The sequence below is a fragment of the Salarias fasciatus genome, chromosome 9 (genome assembly GCF_902148845.1).
Source record: "Salarias fasciatus chromosome 9, fSalaFa1.1, whole genome shotgun sequence".
Taxonomy (NCBI): domain Eukaryota; kingdom Metazoa; phylum Chordata; class Actinopteri; order Blenniiformes; family Blenniidae; genus Salarias; species Salarias fasciatus.
In genome coordinates, this window is record NC_043753.1 from 11,069,830 (window position 1) to 11,093,328 (window position 23,499).

The window sequence follows — 23,499 nt, forward strand, 5'->3', positions numbered from 1 at the left end:
CAAACTAACTTCAGTGTTTTGTGCTTTAACTTTAACACTGATTATTGATACATAAACTCCAAACACGTGTTCTGGGAAATGGGAAAAAATGGGAAAAAATGGGAAAAAAATAGATGCACCTTTATTTGGATTACTGGAATTAAACACAATAAAACGGAGACGACGCCAATCGGTCGTGCTTACCAAGAGTTCGCAGCAAAACAAACTGCATCCCGAGAGCGAAAGGCCTCTCTTGCTCATCGACAGACCTGAGGAGACAAAGCAACGGTGTGAATTTCCTCGTTTCTTTCCCACAAGTCACACAGATGAAGCTTCTGCAGTGTGCGGCTGCGACGGCCCACCTGAGTGTGACGATGATGGCGGAGGGCTGGGCACAGGCGGTGATGAGCGTGACGATGAAGAGGAAGATGAGGAAGGGGATGAGGGTGTTGCAGGTGCGGTCGCACTTCCCCGACATGGCGTAGCCATTCTCGTTCAGGTAGGTCTTGACGATGACGAGCTGCAGCTGGTTGACCTGGCCGCCGGACGACGGCGTGATGACCTGCCGGCTCTGCACGCAGCCGCAGTCCGTGTAGTTCCTGATCTGTGAGCGAAGGCTGGTTTTCAATACGAGCTTCATCTCATCAATCTGCTAATTATACCGCGGCTGGATGGCGGGCAGACAGAGCGGCACCGCCAACCTGCAGCAATCGGCGGCACGGACAAAGAATCTAAACATTCGATTTCCTCGCGTTGTTCTGATTTCCTATCGGACATTGTTTTCGAGTCACTTCCTGTATTTCCCGAGCTATAGAGCGAGAACCTACAGAACGCCGGCCTTTGTGTTTCAATTATGATTTGTACCTCCTCTGGAAGAAAGCTCTGAAATCTTTACCATCAATCCCTTTATTCCTTATTTCCCTCGACAGGAACACAAAAGGAGTACTGAATGGATTAAAAAGATTTCAGATGAACCGCAGTGCCTGTGCTCACCCCGGAGCTGTCGTTGCCCACGGTGCTGCATCCAGCCAGACACGGGTTGAAGTAGGTGATGCCGTCCGAGCCGCAGACCGGCGCGTACTCGTGGATCCTGCAGCCGCAGTTCACGTTGCAGCTGCCCGTCAGGTTCCTGTGGGCCATGGTCAGGGTGGGACTGCAGACACACACACACACGCAGGGGTTCATTGTATGATTGTCCACACAGAACAGTTGGAACTCAATGTTCAACAAATAACATCATCTGGTTTTCCATTCTAAGAGCATTATCATCATTCCTAACATTTCCGTATTATCTGTGGCTTTATGGGTGTTGTTTTATAACCGCCACCCAAATGTTGGTGTAGTAATACAAATAAAATCCCACGAATGAAAAACACTCATTGAATAAAACAATTCGTTCATCCATCATTGGTTCAAGGCTGCATTGTGAGAACAGACAATACTGTAAAGGAAACCACTGCTTTTGTATTTGAATTCCAGACACAAATGAAGCCCCACAACACAATCGGCACACCTTCGTTAAATTACTTGGCGTTCCAAGTAACCAAAGTTCCTCCTGGCTCAAATTAAACCTTCATAAAAAAAAAAAAAAAAATCTATATGATTGAGCTATTTCCGATAAACTTTAATAATTTTGGTAATTTAGTTCAGGTAGGGATTTAAAATGTGATTTTTTTTTTTTTATCAGTTTCTCATAGTTTACCGAGGTACAGTAATCTTTACAGTGTTACTGACGCTGGAAATCAATCCTCTGAGGTCTCACCTCTAGATGCCGACCAGCTTTTTCACAGCGACACTGAATTTTTCATCTGAAATGTTTTTAGTGATTTCTTCCCAGAAAATATTGAATAATGCTAAAGTCCACTGACAAGGCTGTTTTTCTTTCTTTTTTATTTTCTCACAGCAGTGCTGAGTCAGCAGCAGTCTGAGGTAAGAAACTTTGCCACTGAATGCGCTGTAGGGTTTATTAATTTCTTAAAGACTAATTTATCTGGGTTAAGGTGGATTCAGGCTCCACAAAAACGAGAAACCCGAGTGCAGAGCGGCCGGGGAGCGCCGGGTCTCAGCCTAATTGGTGACATTTCTCATGTCGGCATCAGAACTGCCCAGACGATGTGCCATTAACAAGCTGTAGTAACTAAAAAAATAACACTGAACATCACTTTTCCCAAACCCCCTGCTCTGGGGAAACGCGCAGCTCCCTGAGGCTTTCACAAAATTACATCTTCAATCTGACCTCGAGTGCGACGCTTAAATACAACAACGGCTCAATAGTTTAATCAAGTAAAGTATCTGTACGACCTCGTGGTGTTACATGATCAGTATCGCTTCACTTCAGGTGATAAATGAAATGTTTCCTACGCCGCCTCTGACCAAACCATCAATGTAGGAAATGTAAGGAATATAAACTTTCCATCAGCGTGGACGGACTCATTTGTCTGGATTCACACGGTGTGGGAACGTCTGCTCTGAGCCAGACGGGAGGCCGGGCGCCGTGTCAACCGGGAGCAGTGAGGCGAGTCCTGCGTTTGCTCTGGGAAGCGCCGCTCTGAGCCCGGCGGAACAGACGGCGACGGGCGCTAACTACACAGCGGTCAGGGTGACGCTGACAGCCACACACACACACACACACACACACACGTGTTTTAGGTGACTATTAAAGCCGCGAGCTGTTTGCGCTGCAAACGTCATGTTGTTTAAGGATTAAAATAAGAAAAGGGTCACTTTCTGTTTCCTCTTAAATCAGTGGACCATCATTTCTCACAGGACCGTAAAGCGACGCTCATTTTCATCCTGTGTGTGTCACCGGGAAGGCTCGTCTCATTCGGGCATGTCCTGACATAACAGTGTTACATTCCAGACGCCGTGCACGTGTGTGTTTGTGTGTGTGTGTGTGGGCTGTGGGAGACTGCATGTGCATTTGCACGAACACAAAAAGCCACGAGGCCGGCTGGAGTCGCGGGATTGTGGCACTGATTGCACATGTCCTTTTCCCCAGACTAAATCCCGGCCCTCGCTCAACCCCTCCAGATGTTGTGTCACTGCACGGGCCGCATCCTATACAAATCCCAGCGCACAGCCAAGACAGCAAGTGGCTTAAGCTGCTCGAACACTGCAGACACGGAACAGAGAGAAAATATCTCAGAGTTTGGAGGGCTTATCGAACCAAAGGTTTTCCAACAGATTCAGGTGCGTTCTGTAGATTCTCCACGCGCATGCTGTACTAATTCATCTGCATGCAACATTTGCAAATACTTAAGATTATTACATAAGCGGATGTGTCTGTTGGCTCTGTCGGTGAGTCCACAGCCTGTCAGGAACAGAGCCTCGTCTAGACGAGTGGAAGAGTACAGACACAAAGGGCAGGCAGGGGCTGGACATTCCTCATGTGGGTGCCACCCGGAACGACTGACCGCTGCCGCTCATAATGAGGAGCCCTCGCAGCTCGCACGGTCCCGCTGACCCCTCGGATAAAGGCCGGCCTCAACAAAAGACGGCCGTTATCACCGAGTTACCGTCAGGACTTCTGGTAGTGGTTTAGTTTCTGTGGAGTTTGCTCTGAGTTTCCAACAGGAACTCCATGAAAAACACGGCTCTAAAACTGATCTGTACACATGGTTCTGTGTTTGTCTCCAAGAAGATGGAGTCGTTAAGTTACTATCTCCTCATTCATAGTTACCATAGCGACGCATACTACTAGTGCTGGGCTGCAGCGGTGAATCAGTGGAGCTCTCCAGGGTCTCCAGGGCGCCAAACCCATTTACTTCAGGGGCCACATGCAGCACAGTCTCCTCTCACGTGGGCCGGGCCAGTAAATAACAACATAATGATGATGAGAATTATCAAGAAGTTAACATTTGATGGAAAGTACTGCAATTTCTACTACATTTTAACCAGAAACATTCTTGTATACGACTATTTACGTCTTCAATGGCAATAAAACATTTACCTACATGTGGTTGGAACTCTAAACTATGGTAGAACAATTTATATTATAATCAGAATAACTTGTCAAACTGGAAAAACGACAACTTTAGACTTCACTGCGCCCCTGGTGGACAAATAAATATACTGCAGTTAATGTCATATGTCGGCCAAATTGGATTCCCTGGTGGGCCAGTTCTGGCCTCCGGGCCATACATTTGACACCACTGGCCTAAGACCTTGCTCAAGGACCCACAGTGGGATTCAAACTAGCAACCTTCCAGTCACAAACTTGCTTATGGAGCCTTTAGGTCACCACTGCCAGTGTATGATACATGACAGCAAATACAGAGGGTTGATCACTACAAGTGGAATATATATACAATCAATTCGATGTAGGCTGTTTTGCATCACTCAAGGTCACTCTGAGGAGTGTGTCTCTGTAGATGTGTGTGAGCGCACACTCGCGCGCCAACAAACATCCACTCGATGTTTTCCGCCCAGAGGGGCTGACACATCGGGTGACTGCTGGTTCGCTCTGCGGCCGGCCGCCGATGCGGTGCGGAGACGCAGCGTCAGAAATAGAGGTGGCAAAGTGAATCAGGCGGAGCCACGAGAGCAGATGCCGGCGTCGCCAATTAATCATTCACACTCAAACGCGGCGCCACAACACATGTGGATGATGGGAGCGGCGACAACATGCGGAGCCCGCACCTCACCTAGAGGCTTCTTTACAGCAGATTAAGGTAAGCAGCACAGGAATAGATGTGTTTATGATCTCCTGACGCCTCGTATGTAAATTGAGCTCAAGTGAGTAATACAGGAATGATAAACTAAATTGAAATAAATTGGCAAATGTAAATTTCTTGTCAAGGACAAGTTGATATTGGTCCATTTTTCCCAGTTTTTACAATGTGTGTGTTAACTGGTTAAAATGACCTTCCTGCTTCCTGTGTTTCATGATGCTTGTAAAACAAACCATTTTGTGGCAGACGTAAATGTTTACATCAGATTCTGACTGAATGAGAGCGTTTATTAGCGGTTTTGTCCTCACCCGGTAGTGTACGGTATGTTGATCCCTCCCAGGTTGATGCTCTCGCAGCCCACGATGAAGAGCGTGGAGAAGCAGAGCAGAGACACTCCGCTGCAGATCATGGCCAGCTTGGCGGACTCCCTGGCACCGAGCTTCAGCTTCTTAATGATGTAGCCCCCCAACACGATGCCCACCCCGGCACTGGGTACGATTATCACACCTGTGGGGCGGAAAAAGAGGCAAAACACAGTCAGGGAAGTGTCACAAGCAGCACAGGAATAGAGTCGCTAATGTGTGTCGTGACATGTTAACACTGAATTAATCGCTGTAATGTATGATTCACCAAGTGCAAAAAGCATATGATCGACTGCATTTTAATCAGGCAACGCAACGTGTATAAGTTACAAGCCTGTCAGGCTTTTATATGAATGATTGAAGGTTGTGCACGCAGCTGCTGTGAAAGAAAATATCAACCTCAGAGTGAGTTCTCTCGTTACACTGGGAATAAACAGCTTCAAAGAAATAAAGGGACTTATAAAAGGTTCTGCTCCGTCGATGTGTCCAGGCGATGCTCCGAGTTACCAGTGAGTCATTCCAGGCTGCAACACGTGCTCTTATCCCGCTCAAGCTAATCAAAATGACAGCGTGGAGAAAGGCAGCGCTGGCTGGTAAGTGTCAGAGTGTGGGAGTCGGGGCTCGGGGCAGGCGCACATGGCGGGCCCTCGATCCCGGCCACAGGCGGGTAACGAGCAGGACGGGGTCAGCCGGCGGAGGCGGAGGGTCAGGAAAAGGCAGAGGATTAGAGAGGGGAGAGAGGATGAAAGCGCAGGCAAATGTCACCCAGGTTCTCCCGGCGCGCTCGTGGAAAAATACGAGGAATGGACGGAGGGTCGGAAACGTCTGGGAGCGCACGGACGGCCTGGCAATAAACAGCTGGAGCATATTATCCTGCGGAGTGCATGTTTCTGTAGTGACACTGCGTCGGCCTTCTGCGGGATTAAACATCAACACACTAAAACCTAAAGTCCGAATCATACAGTAAATCACACAGTGTCAAAGGTGAAACATAACATTAATGTTATCTGGACTGATGCTGCATTATGAGAGTTATTTCTCACACGGATGTGACATATGTTGATGCACTGCAGATCTTCCTCTCTGCTCGCCGCAGATTACGAAAAACTCTGAGAACTCATAACACCGAGAGAAATGGCAATATCAACATAAGAGGATGGAAATGCAGGTTTTGAAAGGAATGACGGCTGAGATAAGAAAGTGGAGGGGGGGGGGGGGGGGGGGGGAGACAGAAACAAACAGAAATCACATCAGAATGGGGCTCGGTGCAGCTGAGGGTGAAGGGGACGCGAGGCGGGTGCGATATGTTACGGTTCTATTTCTGGAGCAACATCTAATGAACACGTCGCCGCGGCAGCTCTTTACCCCAGACTGATTCAACAAGGTGGTAATTTATGCAATTTCAAGTTTTCTGGGTGTCTTTTCCGGTGTCTCTGGAGCCACTTGGAGCAAACGGCCGGCCGCTCTAACATTTAATAGCTAGTCTGGGTGTGCACTGCAGATGCTTCGATTGCCTGTTAAAGAAAAAGGTTTGCGATGCTGCGGTGTCATTATTGGCACAAACCACTTTCCTTTCATGTGAGGAGACGTGTCAATGTAGATGCATTTCACCGCTGTCACCGACGATATGTGTTCATTATATTTTAAAAAAGGCCAGAATAAAAAGGCAAAATGACAAAGTAGAAATCAGAAACCGAGCGAACATGAAGGAAGGAAAAGACAGAACAAATACTTTGCTGAAACATTTTTAGAAGTTAAGGTTTGTAAGTAATGAAGCATTGAAGACTAATTAATCATATCTGAAAAGAGGACCGGAGGTACACATCTGTTCAGGGACGAGCGACTTTGTGAGAATCGAAAATGTATTTTTTTTGTTTTTTTCACTTAAAGCTCGTGTCCGGAGTTTTGAGAAGAGAGGGTTTTTTTTAAATCCAACGTCTGGAGGTTCCGCCCTCCCTCTGCTTTCATGAGCGACCAAGTCACGCCCCTTTAATTGTGCACGCAAATTATCTGTCGGGTGAAAATGAGAGCCTCCGAGTCCTACAGCATCTGACACGTTTAGCTGTTTACGGTGGATGTTCAGCAGACAGTGGATATATCCGAGGTAAGCGCGGCGGCTGCTGCGCTGCGTAGCTAACTCACCTCTGCCTGGGCGAGTGCGCGTGCTCTCTGGCTGCGTGCACACTTTGATTGACAGCACGACAAGGCGGAAGCTCGAAATCTATTGGCCGACGCTGACCAGCGCTTTTTCGGATAACATGGGGGTCTATGAGACGAAGGCGGGGCTCATAAATACATTTTTATATTCCTTTATGCTAATATTATAGTAAAGTATCGAACCAGACTGACACATTTAAGCTCTGTTAAAAAACGATACGTACATTGGAAACGAACGGAAACTCCGGACACGAGTTTTAAACTATAAAGATCTGCAATCAAGCAAGCAGTAGAACTTTTCAGACCGGACGTACTTCAAAGTGTTAAATAAAATAAACCACAGCTACACTCATTGGCCACTTCATTTGGAACACTTGTGAAATTTAATGTGAGCCAGAAAATCAGCTGTGTCCTAAATGTTGCCACTGAAACGGTAATAAAGTGAAGCCTGCCGGCCTTTCGCACCTTCGCTGCTGTTTAAACCCCGAACCTCTCCTGCTCGTCAGGGAAGCGTCCAGCCGGCTGCCTGAGAAAAGCCCCCCGTGCTCCCATCAACAGAAGTGCCCTCTCCTCCTCCACGTCTCCAGCCCTCATCACTTCCCGGCCGCCTGGCATCGTTCGGGTCGCCATGACAACCGCACCACCCGTTTGCCCTTACCCCTTGTATCCTGGCAACAGGCAGGCGAGATGAGGCAATGGCATTGTGTACATTCCTCTGTGTGCGTGTGTGTGTCCAAATGACCATATGTTCACTGGCAGAACACTTGAACACACACACACACACACACACACACACACACACACACACACACACTTCTTTGCTTTCAAAGCTATGATGGAGTTTTCAGTCGCTCTTTGCTGGAATAATCCTGATACCAGATTACTTGTGTATTAGCACCACTGGCTGAAACATGACTGACAGATTAGACTAGTTCTTTGTACACCCTACATATGAGGCGCTCAGCTCACAGTGTGTGTGCGTGTGTGCATGTGTGTGGTGACCACAGCATGATGAATGCCTCCTGCAGTCAGTGGGTGTAATAGAAGCTTATCACTGAATGAATTCCAGCAGGACTTTATGAGTCACGGTGCCGCCGCTGCCGTCTGTGGATCACTGTGCACGTGGAAACGGAGGTGACTTAACTAAATACAGACAAAATGAGCACCTGAAGCTCACTGCAGTGCTGGCCATAACTTCGGAGCGCCTTACGCAACCCTTACTGTATTTCCTGTATCAACACGACACGTCAAAAACCGAGGAGAGGATATGATTTTAATTTATTTAAGATGATTGTTCGGGGTAACTGCCGGCAGGAAAGGTCATCTTCCCAGTCCAAGGTTGGTGATTCATTCTCACACCTCACCCTCTTCATATATCAAAGTGTCCTTGGGAAAGACACTGAAGCCGGAATTGATCCCATTGAAGGTTGAGCAACAAACATACAGACTGCTCAAGTGGTGAAAATGAGTATGAGTAGAGAAATAACTTATTCATACTGGCAACAGCAACGATGCAGCGTACCTGTGTAGATGCTGGCGTTGGAGGCGGGGATACCAAACTGGGACTCGATGAACTTTGGAATGAAGGTGATGAAGGCCGTGACTATGGCGCACTCGGCGGTGTAGGACAGGCTGACGAACAGGAAGGTCATGTTGCTGAGGATCCTCAGCGCCGCCTTGGGGAGGTCTGGGAAAGAGAGAAACATGCCACGAAAGGGCAGCTCGTTACTGTCAGTCTCTGTTCAGCTCCTCAACTGGAGCATCAGAGGAAGATCCACTGCGAGACATGATTAAGTGTCCAACTGAAGCTCTATTAATAACAACAAACTCGGTGCTGACGTGGGAAGTAACACGTCGTATTTCACAACATATTTTCTCTCTAACAATCCGGTTGTCTCGTTCGGATCACCACATGGCACTGTGTGCCGCAAAAAAAGTGACGCAACCTGTAATTGTATCTGTTAGACATAACAGAGAAAGGAGAGAAGGTGTGGAGTCCATTAAATGTTGAGTTTGTGGAACAAAAAACAAAACAAAAAAAAAAAAGCAAGCAGCAAAATGACAAAGATTGATTTAAACAGGCTGTGAAAGTCTTCAAGCGTTCAAAGCAACTTCACAATAAGTGCCAATAAAATGCTTTTATAATGAACTTACATGCATTAAACTCCAGAGTATAACTTGTCCTTGCTTGATAATCTGTCAGTTCAAAAACTCCTGGACCATTTCCTCATTAATCAAAACTTCATGGGGACTAAAACTGTTTTCCAAACAACAGCTGTATTGCTTTACATGCATATCCACATTCAGCCACAAGAATCAGGGATATTTTCACTGTGAAGGAATTGTGCTAAAAAAACATCATATTTGCTTTCTATTTCCATATTTGAGCATATTTCGGAATCAGTATTTGCTTTAACTCACTTTTTCCACTAGTAGCTGCACGACTTAATGTAAACACTTTCTTCAATAATATAATGGAGTCAAAACATCACCTGTGACATTTTTTCACAAGTCACTCTCGCATTCAAAGAAAAAACTGTATTTCAATATGCCCCAGGAAAAAAAATTACAGGGAAACAAAAACGCTACATAATTTTAATGAAAGATTACAAATGAGCACAATCTGAACATGACTGCAGTATTTTTAATTACTGATCCGCATCGCACTATCTAGCATTTTGAAACGGTATCACGCTGTGAGCTGCTCATAAATCCACAGGCGAGTGTGTTTGTCCAACACAAACACGTGGATTGTGTGCATGGTTCTATGCTGCCCGCGCAAAAAAACAAAAAACAACAACCCAGCTTTACAAATGGAGCCTGAACGCCGTCACCCTTGGTTTGTCAGAACAAGGTCAAACATACCCTTCCCGTCTGCTGGAGGGCAGCGTCCATACGATGGAGGTCATTACCATGCAGAACGCCCCGTCATCCTGCCATTCAAAAGTCATGTGGTCCCACCCGGAGTGCAGTGCTGTTGCTGGGCAGAAGTAAACCCAGTCACATGAACGCGAAGAGGCCATAAACTGGTGGGGGAAAAAAATCACGGATTTTCGCCGATCCCCGAAGACGAGAGCTCGGACGTCAGCGAGAGAATTGGTGTCCAAACCTGCTAACAAGGATCCACGGTGTGTGACTCACGGGGCAGATGCTGGCCGCCGTGGCCACTCCAGTGTGGGCGTCTCAGTTAAATTACTGTCTAACACATTGTGACCCCCCCCCCCCCCCCCCCCCCCCTCCCCCTCCCCCCTCCTGAAGACGAGCAGTTTGTGGATCTGCGCTTTAAAACCATCGCCATATGAAAGCACATCTCAGGTCACATTGAGAGCACGGCATTAGTCTTCTAGATATGCACGAGTTGATCCATTATAAAGAGAAGTTTGTTTTCAGCGTCCTTCCTGGAGGTTTGAGGTCACCAGTGGATAAAAACTCTGACCTCCACACAGCTGAGGTGTAGGATTTCATGAGCGCTCTGGCTCTGAGCTCCCAGCGGGCCGTGCAGCTCCTCAATCCGTCAAAGTGATGCGTTTCTAAATCGCTCGGCTCGTTTGGGCTCTCGGTTAACGCGTCATTTCCAGATGAAGACAGCGGATAAAGCTGCACGGACTTCATCAACAAACTCCAAACTTTAGGAAAAATGATCTGTCTGTCAGATTTCATCTTTTATATCAACAATTGACACACAGACTGGATGAATATGTCAACAAAGCTTGAAAAGGTTTATAATTATTCAAAACATTTCTTTTTCAGTGTTAAAATGAAAGCGACTAAAGACGAGTAATCAACCTAACATTTTCTCTGTGTTTTCATTTTGAATCAGAAAATTCAAAAGGCCACAATGGTGCATTCATTATTACTGGCATCTGAAAGAAGCAGCGTCACTTATGTGCAAGTAGATCTCAAATTAATTGAAGGTTGTCGGCAACACTATACAGTAAAAAATGAAAATGTTTGATAAAAGCAACCAAACTAAGAATTTATTGTAACCACTCAAAGTGAAATGTCAAAAAAATCGCAGGTTTTCACCGCAGCCTTTGTTTCAACTTGGCGGTCATTCTTCCTCAGCCTGGATCCAGCCACATTTTTCCAGACATAATGACCACACACAAGCATCTACGTGTCTGTCGAAGGATTTGAAAGTCAGCGCCGGGCACCAACATTAAGGCTTAACAGTCATGAGGCTATCATGAGTTAGCCACTTCTCTAGATTCACATGATTCTCAAGCGTATCGCAAGACAAATCAGCAACAAAAGAAACGGCATGAGGAAGGAGAAAGGGGATTACTACTGACTTTCATGAAGGTGGCTGTTAGGAAGCGAGCCAGACTGACGGGGCAACATGTTGCCCTGATCTGGGAATAGCAGTTTTCATGCTAATTCAACCGATCTTGTTGTAGGTGGGGGAATGTTAGCAGCATCTGTCAGTGTTATCCCAGATCAAAGGTAGGAATAGAATAGCGACACTAATTATTTCATTCCTGGGAGCCGGGTTGTAATCTTGTCTGGAGGGAGGGGACAGATGGCGAAGTCCTGCTGGCATCTACAACAGCTGCTCTCTCAATCAGACAGACCAGTGGCTCGCAATAGTTGCCACACTTGCTTCTTTGTTAAGAATTTATTTGATGACTCCATCAAAAATGTTTTCATCCATCTGGTTTTCGGAGAAGATTTGTCTTTCTGCTGAGGCAGGTCGCGACAGTTTTCACTGTTGGTCGAATCGAAGAAGCGGATCGGATGAAATGCAAGTCTGAATGATGAGCAATCAACTGAGCTTAAAATAATGTGTGTGTGTGTGTGTGTGTGTGTGTGTGTGTGTGTGTGTGTGTGTGTGTGTGTGTGTGTGTGATATCCTCAGGGGTGATCTGATCTCCTGTCCTCTTCTGAGGAGCTGATGTTAAGAAACAAACCTTCACATCCATCCATTCATCTTCTAAACCGCTTCAGGGTTGCTGGAGCCGAGTACACAGAGTACACCATACACACCACGCCAGTCCACACACACTCACGTTTATAGATTTTTACAATTTATGGTCACAGATTAGTCTCAAATGCATGATGCGGGAATGCTGGAGGAAACCAGAGTACCTTGAGAAACCTGCACAGCAAGGACATGCAATTTTACAATAACTTTCCCAAACATTAGGTATCTCTCTCTTATAGTCTGTGCTCTCTCTCTCTCTCTCTTTTTTCTGTACTTTCCTGCAGGATCTTTGATCGTGGAACTGGGAGTTCCTGATCGACGTTTCCTCTCTTTATCGAGTCTGGTAAGTGTGTGGATTAGATTGTTGTCTGCAGTCATCTGGTTTGTTTGTTCCTCTGTGTCGCTGCCCCTTCATTTCCTCTCTCACCATCTTCTGGGACTGCTGTGTTTTTTGTTTTTTGTTTTTTGCTGCTCTATTTTTTTAGAGGCAAGAACAATAACAAAACCGAGTTGAATAAAGACAGTTAATTTGAGACAAAACAGAAAATGGAGCGACTGAATCCGTGCAGGCTCACACCCAACAACTGCTTTCTCCGTTTCCTTCCACCACCCAAAGATATCCCAGTATTGCATTAGATTGATTGGCGACTCAACGTTGCCCATGGGTGGAAACGTGTGTGTGCGAGATTGTCTGGCTCTCTGCGTTGACCCCTCTGATAGATCGCTGACCTGCTCGGCGTGCTCAGCGTCAGCCGGGGTCGACTCCACTCAACCGCGACATTAAATTGAATAGAGCCCGTTTAGAAGACGCGCGGGTGAATGTTACTGTTACACATTCAGCACGATAAATCAGGAAATAAATTCCAAGGTTTCAATGAAAATAACCAGAGTTTTCAGTCAAACAAACTGCCATGGAGGGAGAAATCCAGAGGAAAAGCCTGCATTAGTATTTCCAATCTGTCAGGTAATAAATCACGTATTGAAATGTGTTTATGATGTGCCTACACGTCAGCAGTTGTTTATCCATACCTCAGAACATTTCAAGGAAATTGCTTTCACACCACTGTAGACCAAGGTCTGGAACATTCCCCGATCAAAAGTTCGTCCCTCTGACGTGCGCTACTCAAAATGTCCAGAGTTAGCATTTCTCACTGTTTGCTTGTGATCTGAAGGGCAAAAAAAAAAAAAAAAAATTGCTTGTTGAAAAAGCCACTTCACTGCAGCATATCTTTCTCGGGAAAGTGCTGAATTTGTGTAATGGACAAACACACACACACACCTCGATAGAAGGACATAACCAAAATACATTCCAGATCTGAACACTGAGGCGCCTGAGTTCGCACAATTGGTCATAGTTTGCACAACAGCCTAAAACATCCTGCTGAGACTAATAAAACGGCAGGGGAGTGAACAGTGGGCCCTGGCAGCTATTATGCATTCCTGGATACAGTTTTAACACTTCTTGTTGAAACCTTAAGAATTAATATTTGAGCTGACTGCATGGTGAAATTCAAAACAGTGAATTTTTTTGCAGGAGTAAACATATGAGACGCTGTTTTGTTCTGCCGCTCCGTCGCTCCGCTTCTGTGTAGCTAAATTCTCCTGAGAGCTCATTTAGAAAGAGAGAAAAAGGAAAGAGTGGGATGGAGAAAAAGAGAGAGAGAGAGAGAGAGAGAGAGAGAGAGAGAGAGAGAGAGTGATTGACAGAGCAAAAAATGAGACATAGGGAAAGCCGGGAAACACTAGCTCAGGGCTCGAATTAACCGGGGGGCTCTTCCAGGGAAAGGCAGGAGTTTCCTGGTATGTTCGGCTCAGAGGAGGAGGAGGAGAAACTACACGAGCTGCAGAAACGGCGTGCTGCGGACCCAAAGCTAACAAAAGCAATCTCCAGATGACAGCGCCGCTGTGCGACCTTTCGCCGTGCTCACTCGTCACTTACGAAAGCTATTAGCACCTCATGCCTTGGTAAAGCCAGCTGCTTCATTAGGCAGCTGTGGACACACTCTTCCATCATCAATCGATTGCATCTACAGGGGAGATCCCGATGAAGCTCACAGTGTTGAATAAAATGACTAATCCTACTCATTGATTGGATTATGGCCTGTTTGTAGGTCAATACCTCAGAGTTCCTCCATGAAAGATACTACTGGTGACAAGGAATGAAGCAGGCTGATATAATCTCTTCCTCACCTTTAATATCTTTTCCAAAGCCCATCGACGACGAGACGTTTTGGCCTTTGCTGCCGGACTTCTCTTTCATCACGTCGTCGTCGCTGGACACGTCACCCGACGAGCCCTTCTTCTTCTTCTTCTTCCTCTTTTTGTGGCGCGGGGGAAGCTTCTTGGGAAACGCAAACATGGGGAAGATGACCAGGAGCATGGCGATGGCGCACAGGAGAAAGCCGCTCCACCTGAAAAATGAAAAAGGGTTGGAAAGGGCCGCGTCAGAAACGCAGATCAACGCGGACAGAACGCATAGGGGTAGAAATGAACCTATTTACCAGTTGCCAACAAAGCGAGGGTCGTTCTGGTCGATGTTAACGACTGTTTTGGGGTCGACGTAGAAGCCGATGAGAACCCCTCCCAGCAGGTAGCCAGCTGCAGGTCCCAGGGCTCCCATTACGTACATGATAGCTGGAAAGAAAAGGACACAGACAAAGCAAAAACCTGTGAAACACAACATGTTTAAGCCTTAAATGTTAATTAACGATGGGCGTCAAGCCAAATTTAGCTCTAATAATTAAGAAAGCATAACAATCTTTCCTCTTCGCTCATTAATGCTTCTAATGACCCTCTGTTCTCTGTGGCTGTTCAAATCAGACTCAGGGGGGCCGTTCATTAAATCTGATTTCTCATCCCCCCTCGTTCAGAACACCTGCACTAAGATTCATGGGAACTCCACGACGCCTCGGGTCATTTCTCACGTAGTCTGTAGCGTCTTTAACGACCAAGCCCCAAAAGCTCCAGAGGTCTCGCTCCGACCCGAGGGCGCGCCTGAGGCGCCGACGCACCGGCAGACATCAGCGCAAACGGAGGGGGTGAAGTATTAACCCTCCAGAGCCCGAGACCATCGCTGAGGTGAGCCAATCATGCGCCGTCACTTTGCCGCAGGAAGGGGAAAACTCATTAAAGTTAGATAACCTCGGTTGGACAAGTGGAAAAACCTCCTGCAGACATCCGGCGGAGACGCAAGTCAAAAAAGCCATTAACCAGTCGGATTCAGGGGGGAAACTTTCTATAATTACACCGGGAACATTGCTGCTAACCAGCAAAGTGTGGCTGAGGGCGCAGATTACCTCTCCGCGATTATGCTGCGTGCGTATGCATACGCTTGAAATGTTTCTGTGAATGACAAAACTCTCACCCACACGCAGACTTTACAGCCTTATTTTTACAGGAAAAATAGCGACAAACCTCGTGCCTCTGTCGCTCCCTTCCCACACACACACACACACACCTGAGCGAATGGATCATTTCCTTGACTTGCTTCTCTGAAATGTCATTTTCCTGCAGACACGTGTAAGGGTGCTGGTGGTTGTGACTGAGTCTCTGTTTAGCAGCAGGTGTGCGGCGTGCAGAATGTCTAATCTCTCAAGAGAGAGTGAAGGAGGACATCCTCTCAGCAACATTACATAACAAGTGCAAGCACCACAGACATATTTCCTACCCATTAGGAAAGTCTGTCTTTATCAGGACCGAAACTCGAACACCGTCTTCGCCAAATGTTTCCACTGCTGACCCAACATTTGCATAGAGCACTTTCGAGCGTCTTGCAACTTTTCCTACTTTCACATTTATAGCCCAGCTCTTTCAGTTTCATTGAGCATCCTTTCCTCTGCCTACATGGCCAGCAGACTACAAAATGAACGTCAACTCTCATAAGCAAGGTCCCAACTATGTCCCAAAGCCCGAATCTGTGTCAGGACCTAATTAAATCACGGTTCCCTTGAACTAAACTATTTGGAAAAAGAGAACATAGGAAAAAATGTTGTTAAAACCACAAAGGACCCTCCGGCAAATCCTCTTATCAGCCCAAAGCAGACACACATGGTTACTTGCAAGGCTAAAAACCACCACAACGGTCAGTTCCATCCAGCGTCTATACTGCTTTATCCAAGCGAGAGTGGCAGTGGGGTTAATCTGATCCCAGCTGACTTTGAGCGAAGGCAGCGTACTTCCTGCCTTGCAGTCGATCCATCATACTGCAAAAAACAGACAAAATTCGCCACTTAGTCTAAAAAGCACGATCTTGGACTGTGCGTGGAAATGAAGCTCCGCCTGAGCAGGAACAACGTGCAAACTCAACTCACGAAGATCCACAAGTGTAGATTTGAAGTAAATGGATAGACTGCTCGCCACTACACACAGTCTGAACGTGGGAATTTAGGGAAAAGTGTATAGTTATAACAAAGACCTTTATTCAAGGTCACTGACGATTTGATTCCAATCAGTTGACATGAGCAGGTGCCCGCCCCTCTTCCCTCCTTCCATCACATATCATATTTCATCTTTTTGCTTCCTTTCACAGAGCTGCTCCTCATATCCTGCTGGATGGAGAGTCAATTCAGTGCCCCAGTCAAACCGTTTACACAAAGTAACAGGATATTACCGCCCAGACACAACAAACAATTCATTAAAGATGGCAAAGAACAAGAAAAGCTCTCATCTCGCCATCTGCATCATGAGATTAAGAAAGTCCTGCACGACCCAAAGTCCTGAAGTTATGCTTTTCGACGTAAGTAGCAAGAATATTGCACGGACTACAAAATTTAAAAGCTGACCGCAACATCGAAAAAGCCTTGACCACTGGCTTTAAAGACGAGGCTAAGCAGCGTTGGTACACATCATTTTCTACTATGCAGGCGTTGCAGATTCACATCTGCTGCCGCCTGATTATCCTCCACTGCAGTGTCACGTCTCAAACGCTGTGAGACCGGACAAATCCCGAACAGACCGTCTTATCTTGGATTAGGAAAGAGACTTAGTGACATGTAATGAACAAAAATCTAACAAAAGAAATGAAATCTTACATTTGAGTCAAACGATGCGATAACAACACTCCAGGAGTTTCCAAGCACTTTGTCGTGATTTGTTACAGTTGACCTCGGACAGTCATGTTTCTGCACACACACATCAATGGCGGCAGGAGCTCAATGTCTTTTCCAAGGACACTTGAACACATCTCCGCGTACGAACGAGGCGAAATGGGCAACTGGACGCAACAAACGCTCACTGTAAATCAAGAATTGTCACCCAGCATATGGTTGAAATTGAAATAATTATTAAACAATTAAAACGGGTTATCTGTGAATTTCAGAGTTAAAAAATTAAATACGGAGTCAAGTTTACACAGTAAAATATAAACTGCCTCTTTAGGACCAAACGCCACTAAATGACAAATAAAAACCGACTTATAATTCCAGTTAGTTTAAGCACAAAGTATGGCTCTTTGGTTGCCCTCCAAACTCCATCCTCCACTTCCTCCAGCAACCCAGACGGGACGGCCATATTTTATCCCCTTGGGGTGATTGTGTATATCCGTCCTGCCACTCCATCCATCATGTTAACGGCGTTCTGCCCGATTGGAGGACAAAGAGGGTCGTAAACTGTGCGTTACCCGTCGCCCTATCCTGCCCACTTGGCACTCGGCCGGGACGGTTCGGGATCAGCAGGTTGGGATGAAGGGATTGGAGGGCCGGATCCGGCCTGAAGGGCGGCCCGGGCAGAGCCACTGGATTGAGGAATATGCTGGCACAGCAGTGGCGCTCCATCACGCACACACACACACACACACACATACACACACACAGTGGTGGCAGACATCAGTAGACCGCAGGCGGCGCATGCCAATGAAGAACGCATGGCGCCCGGAGGCTCACTTCACTCAATTACGCAACAGACCTTCACCAGCCGCACGTGAAGGACGATACATTATAGACTTCGTATGGCTTTCTCCACGTGTGGAGGTAATGGATGAGGAACTATCCATTGCAGTTATTGGCTTTTCGCTCTTCTGTTATACAAAGTCAGCAGCTAAATCATCTCTGTGGCCAATCAGTCCGACTTCCAATATGTCGTAACGGTGGTCCGGCGCATGCTTGAAAAGCTGCACAGATTGGACTGAAGTCAGTTCGCATAATAAACAGAATCAAATATCAGGAGCAAGATATTAATGAGGTTAGAGAAAATGTGTTTTCTGCAGAGTCCTTCGGGGGGGAAATACGCATCCTTTAACTAAAATTAGCTCATCCAGAAGCAAAACTGTATCAATTACAACTTAACAGCATCAATGTCAAACAAGGTCAGCTCTTCCCAGCATCTTAAAGGCATGAATGAGTTTCTACGTGCAGGCACACGTGGCTGATTAGGTGTAAGAATATCAAGGTTAGCAGCGACGGAGCGATGAGGTGAGAGTGTTTTATAGTGGATCATTGACCTCATATTAGTGTTTCAGCCTCAGTGTTAGTGATGGATGGACGACGGGCTGTCAGGCAGCGGGAGATTTGCTCCGAAGAGCAATAAAGCCAGACTAGAGAAATAATAAAAAAAACAGGCAAGGAGAGATAGCAAAGGCAGGAAAGAACAGATGGAGGAGTGAGAAATTGACTAATATCTGACAATAAGGAGTGAATATAAAGGAATAAGGCAGAAAAGGAGCGGAGGAGCTGGGCTGCAGTCTGTGGCGACGGATCCTGCTGTGTAACAGAGTGATAAAGCTTGCTCAGCAACATCCTTCTTATTTCTAACCTTCAGGGACCAGCACTGCTCTGTTGTCTCCGCTCCTCCTCCACACTGGAAGACACTAACATGTCCCGGCTCTTTGAATTCATGAGCTTCATCCACTCGTTCAGAAGAACGAATGAAATAATTAGTGACGTGACCTCCACCGTCGACATCTTGAGTCAACATCTTCAAGTGTTTACTATTTTCGCGATCCTTCATCATCACTCCGCCACACACTGGCTTCCACAGCCGCCTTGGCTGTGAATGGATTTTCAGGCATAACAGTAAAACGGCTTGCTGCATGGTCGTCCACCCCCCCCCCCCCAACCTTTGCGCTGACCTTCTGTTCTCCTCACCCCTCGCCCGCGAGACCGAAGCGGCGCAGCAGCGAGGAGCAATGGGAACCTGATGAGAAAGCACATTGCACCTAATGAAGCAGCTCCCCGGTGGCCAAACTAATTACCACAGATTAATGATTTGATTTAATTACGTGGACAAAATAAAGGACAGGACTTGCCTTGTCAGAAGACCATGAAGTTGAAAGGATCAAGCTACAAATAATCAGTGTCAAAGTTTTGTTATATCTGTAATAAGCCTAAACCAAAGCTGACCACAGTGTGTGCACGAGTGCTTCAGTGTTTATTTTTTTGAATGTAATTCTCTCCTCTTGCTGTCTTGACATATTGGCTGTGCAGGTATGAGCCTCGCTCATTGATCCCTCTCTGCTCTTTGGCTAGGGACTTTGTTTCAGATAAATTATGTAGCACTCCACCTGGCTATTAGCCTAAAAAGCTCAGTCAGCCTCTAAACAGGCCTGGGAATGGCACGGCGGCCCCCCAACACGACCGACGACCTTGGATTTGTATTCAACACAATACGTGGGATAACAGATACAATCGCATTGTCTTCACTGCATTACTCCGAGGCTGTGTCATGTTGATTTATGTGGCATTATGCATCACCAAGTCACTCTGTCCTGGGATGATAATCGATTGTCACACCAGCTTTCTGCTAAAAAAAAAAAAAAAAGAAGAAAAAAATCTGAATGATCTATTCTGCTGTACAGAATAACAGTCACTTTTCCCTGACATGTCAGCACTGGCATCTTTGAGCTGGAGAGTTGAGATCGGCGTCTGAAGCCCGATGGAATGTGTTGCTGCAGGTGACAGATATAACCGATGATCCACGCTACTGCAGCTGTTAGAATACAGAGTGACAGAGAGGGACCGAGCTGTGTGTCCCTGTGCAATGGGGGGGGGGGTCAGTTCAGTCATGTGCCCTTCCCACTGAGAGACAAGAGGAGAGAGGAAAAAAAAAAAAAGACAATGAAATGGGAATGGCGGCATTGTCATGACAACTTGCTGACAGAGCAGTGTCTTCTTACAAGTCCTAACCTTACAGTTTTACCCAAAGGGCATGCAGGGGGGGACTGTGGCCTCGCTCTCACTCTCTAGAGCGCCCACACACACACAAACTCACACACACACACCAGGCCGTGGGACAAACTGCAGCAATATGCTAAAGCTATCACAAAACATCTAAAAAGGCATGTTTTGCCAAATCTATTGGCCGTGTATTCATCACCTCCTTTATGCAGCTACATGTTCAGACTCCTCTCGTATAATGAAGTGCAAATGCTTATTTACAGCCTCGGGGAATGGGATGCCTGTGTGTGCGTGCGCCTGTGTGTGTATTCATGGTGGGAACTGACAAAGCAATAGGCTGCACAGACAAAGCATGAAAAGAAAAAAAAAGAGAGGAACTATCTGAAACTAAACTCCATGCAAATCTGAGTGTATGTTAATATTCGTATTAGCTTTGACAATAAAAGGTGCCACGGGAGAAAACTCTACACACACAACACTGCTGTGGTTTTCGGGCCTCAAGCATTGTTTTTGCATTTTTGTTTCAGAAAAGTTTCACGCTGACACCTAACAGCCATTCAAGTTATTTTACAACATGACGTGAGGAAGACAAGCTTTCAATCAAAACTAAGAGACACCAGCAGTGCACACACCTTGAAAAAAAAAAAAAAAAAAAGATCCCTAGAGGAGCCGGCAAACAATCTGCGTGTATTGAGTAAACTGGAATGACACATACATACAAAAAACTGCATTTATTTGTTGCCGTAAGTTGTGCCGGTTGATATTGTTCCTGTGATGATAACGTGCAGATTTAGCTTTACATTGATGCACCAGCTGCGTTGGTCTTGTCTGTTCGTTCACCCAAACAAAGCACTGCCTGACGCACTACGTTTGATTGTATAACGTGCTTTAAGCACTGCTCCAGTAAAATGTTAATGGAACAGATGCCTTTTTGTAAAACAACCACCACGATTTAAAAGCTGAGAATGCAGTCCGTCGGTGCAGATGTTACATGTTCATATTCATCTAATATTTATAAATGCTAGCAGTCTGAGTGCCCCATATTAGAGCCACTGCACACGGAGAACAGTGGACACTAAAAGGCTGACATAAATACAGATTTCAGCCTGAGCTGTGCGCCGCAGAGCCGCCACGATGACGTCTGATGTGAGGATTAGAAGTTGAGGACTTTGGCGGTGCTGCACAGTCAGCACGGACACGCACAGACCCAGAGCAAAGTCTTCAGTCGGCCAGGAATGCTTTCTCAGAAAAGAGTGAACCACCTGCAACATCAAAGTCGAGAAAAACCAACAGTCGGGCCACCCATCAGGCCTTTGAACCATTTTACCTCCAGGCATTCCTGAATAAGCCCCTTAAGCAAAGACATGACAAGTCACAAGGGGCGCTAAGAACTTCATCAGCATTTCAGGTCCGGGTCTTTCCTCATTCTACCATGCTTGCTTCTGCAGACAGAGCTGTGACCCAATGACCTTTTGTCTCATCCACATGCACGCCATGTGGTACAGGGTCGATAGGGCCGAGGCCAGAGAACATGCAAGGTCGAGCAAAAACCCATGCACCCACCTTCTTAAACCCGCCAACGACCAGGAAAGCAGATCATGAGATCAAAGACGCAACACGTCTGCTTTCAGAAACGTTTAAATTTCCCAAATAGATTAAAAACTTACAGGACTTACAATATTAGAAACATCCTTGCCAAATCCTGTCAGCAGCACCAATATAATAGAACTGAACGGTCCGCTAAAGTGAAAACGGCCACATAGAGTTTCTTTTTGCACGTAGAGTTTTCAGAATCCTCCAAATCTTTTTAATGGTACATGAAAAAATTCAAACAGTGCAGAGTGCTTAATTTTTCATGTTACGCCGCTGTAGTTTTCACACAGGGGCTCCCCGAGCTCACTTTGCGAAATCAAATATTTAGAAAACGAGAAACAGACATTATTTTTCTCTATTTTTAGCCGTTTCCCAGCCGCTCAATACAAGATACAGCAGTCTGCCAATGACAATGAGGTGAGAGTGAGGTGTGAGAACGCACAACATGAAGATGCTCATGAAGGAAAGGAAAAGGATGCGTCGCCTTAGTTTGCGCCGGCGGGGTCACAGACCCTAAATGTGGCGCCCGGTGGCCGTTTCCTGCTGATTCTAAAGCCCAGAGACCTGCACCGACAGCAAAACACCTGAAATCTGCTGCTGCTGATCTACCAGAATCCACTTAAGGAGCTGAGGGCTGAAGGAGGGCCGCTGAATGCAAAGAGCAGCAAAAATCTCACAGTCAGCTGGGAACGTGGCGATGGAGGGAGAACCCAGCCGGTGATGAATATCAGGGCGGACCTCGGCTGCCCACTCTTCTGCGATACATTCGAGCATGTGAGACAGACTGACTGTGCTGTATTTTCCTGAGCATTAATCATCATTGGGAAAACCTCATGTTTAACTTGCTCTTTTGGGGGGGAATTGAACGGCTTTAGACTGGTTTGACTTCCACCATTGGGCACCTGGACTGAAACTTGACAACAGACATGAAAAATCCTATGGCAGAGAGCACTGTACACACATTTTCATGTGTTATTTATTCAGCGTCGTCATCTACCTAAGATTGCTTACACGAGTGAGCAGTGATTCACTTCTGACTTCGCCGTTGCATGGCAGCATCTGCGGGGATATTTTTGTGTAAGCTGGCACAGCTAGAAATCTATTTCACTCTTTCTTCCTCACAATCTGCCCTTGTGACAGGCCAATCAAACCAACACAGCTCTGTTTAAATGGCTTAGCGCCGGAATGTCATTCAAAGGCACAGCCTAAGAGAAATGTGTTAATTCCTTTATGCCGCCTGCCTTTCACATTGCCTCACTTTCCAATACCTCTCGGAAGTGTTTCACACGCCGCCACATTTAGTAAATCCGTTTACTTAATTGTATAATCTTTCATCTTTCGAGGGTTTTCCAACAAGTCAGCTTTTTCTCCTACATTTTTCCGACAAAGTTTGCACAAATGGTTTACTCCATCCTCCCTGCGATTGATTAAAATATTCAACTTCGAGCATTTTCATGGCATATATCTTGGAAATATAGAGAACATGCAGAGGGAGTTTGCTGTTGACCCTGTTTTGGCCAAGCTGTTAAATCAACAAATTGCTATTCTGTTGGATTATTCATTCCATTTATGAGATTAATGGTCCAATTTCCCAGTTTATAAAAGGTCTTTCCAGGTGAAAACTATGAGCGTACCAACACCTTACAGCTACTCTGAACAATATACATAATATTAAGGAGAGTCTTCTGCAATTTATCCGAGCAATTTAG

The 23,499-nt window shown here is 46.1% G+C and overlaps 1 protein-coding gene across 1 annotated transcript in view; it reads right to left on the reverse strand.

Moving 5' to 3' along the window:
• slco5a1 (solute carrier organic anion transporter family member 5A1) overlaps window positions 1-23,499 on the reverse strand; it is a 37,009-nt gene that overhangs the window by 4,280 nt on the left and 9,230 nt on the right. Inside the window, exons 3-9 of the mRNA XM_030099399.1 lie at window positions 14,591-14,723; window positions 14,280-14,500; window positions 8,691-8,855; window positions 4,958-5,156; window positions 973-1,132; window positions 342-583; window positions 184-248 (exon numbers count right to left, since the gene is read on the reverse strand). Of these exons, the coding sequence (XP_029955259.1) occupies window positions 184-248; window positions 342-583; window positions 973-1,132; window positions 4,958-5,156; window positions 8,691-8,855; window positions 14,280-14,500; window positions 14,591-14,723 (1,185 nt within the window). The remainder of the gene's footprint in view (window positions 1-183; window positions 249-341; window positions 584-972; window positions 1,133-4,957; window positions 5,157-8,690; window positions 8,856-14,279; window positions 14,501-14,590; window positions 14,724-23,499) is intronic.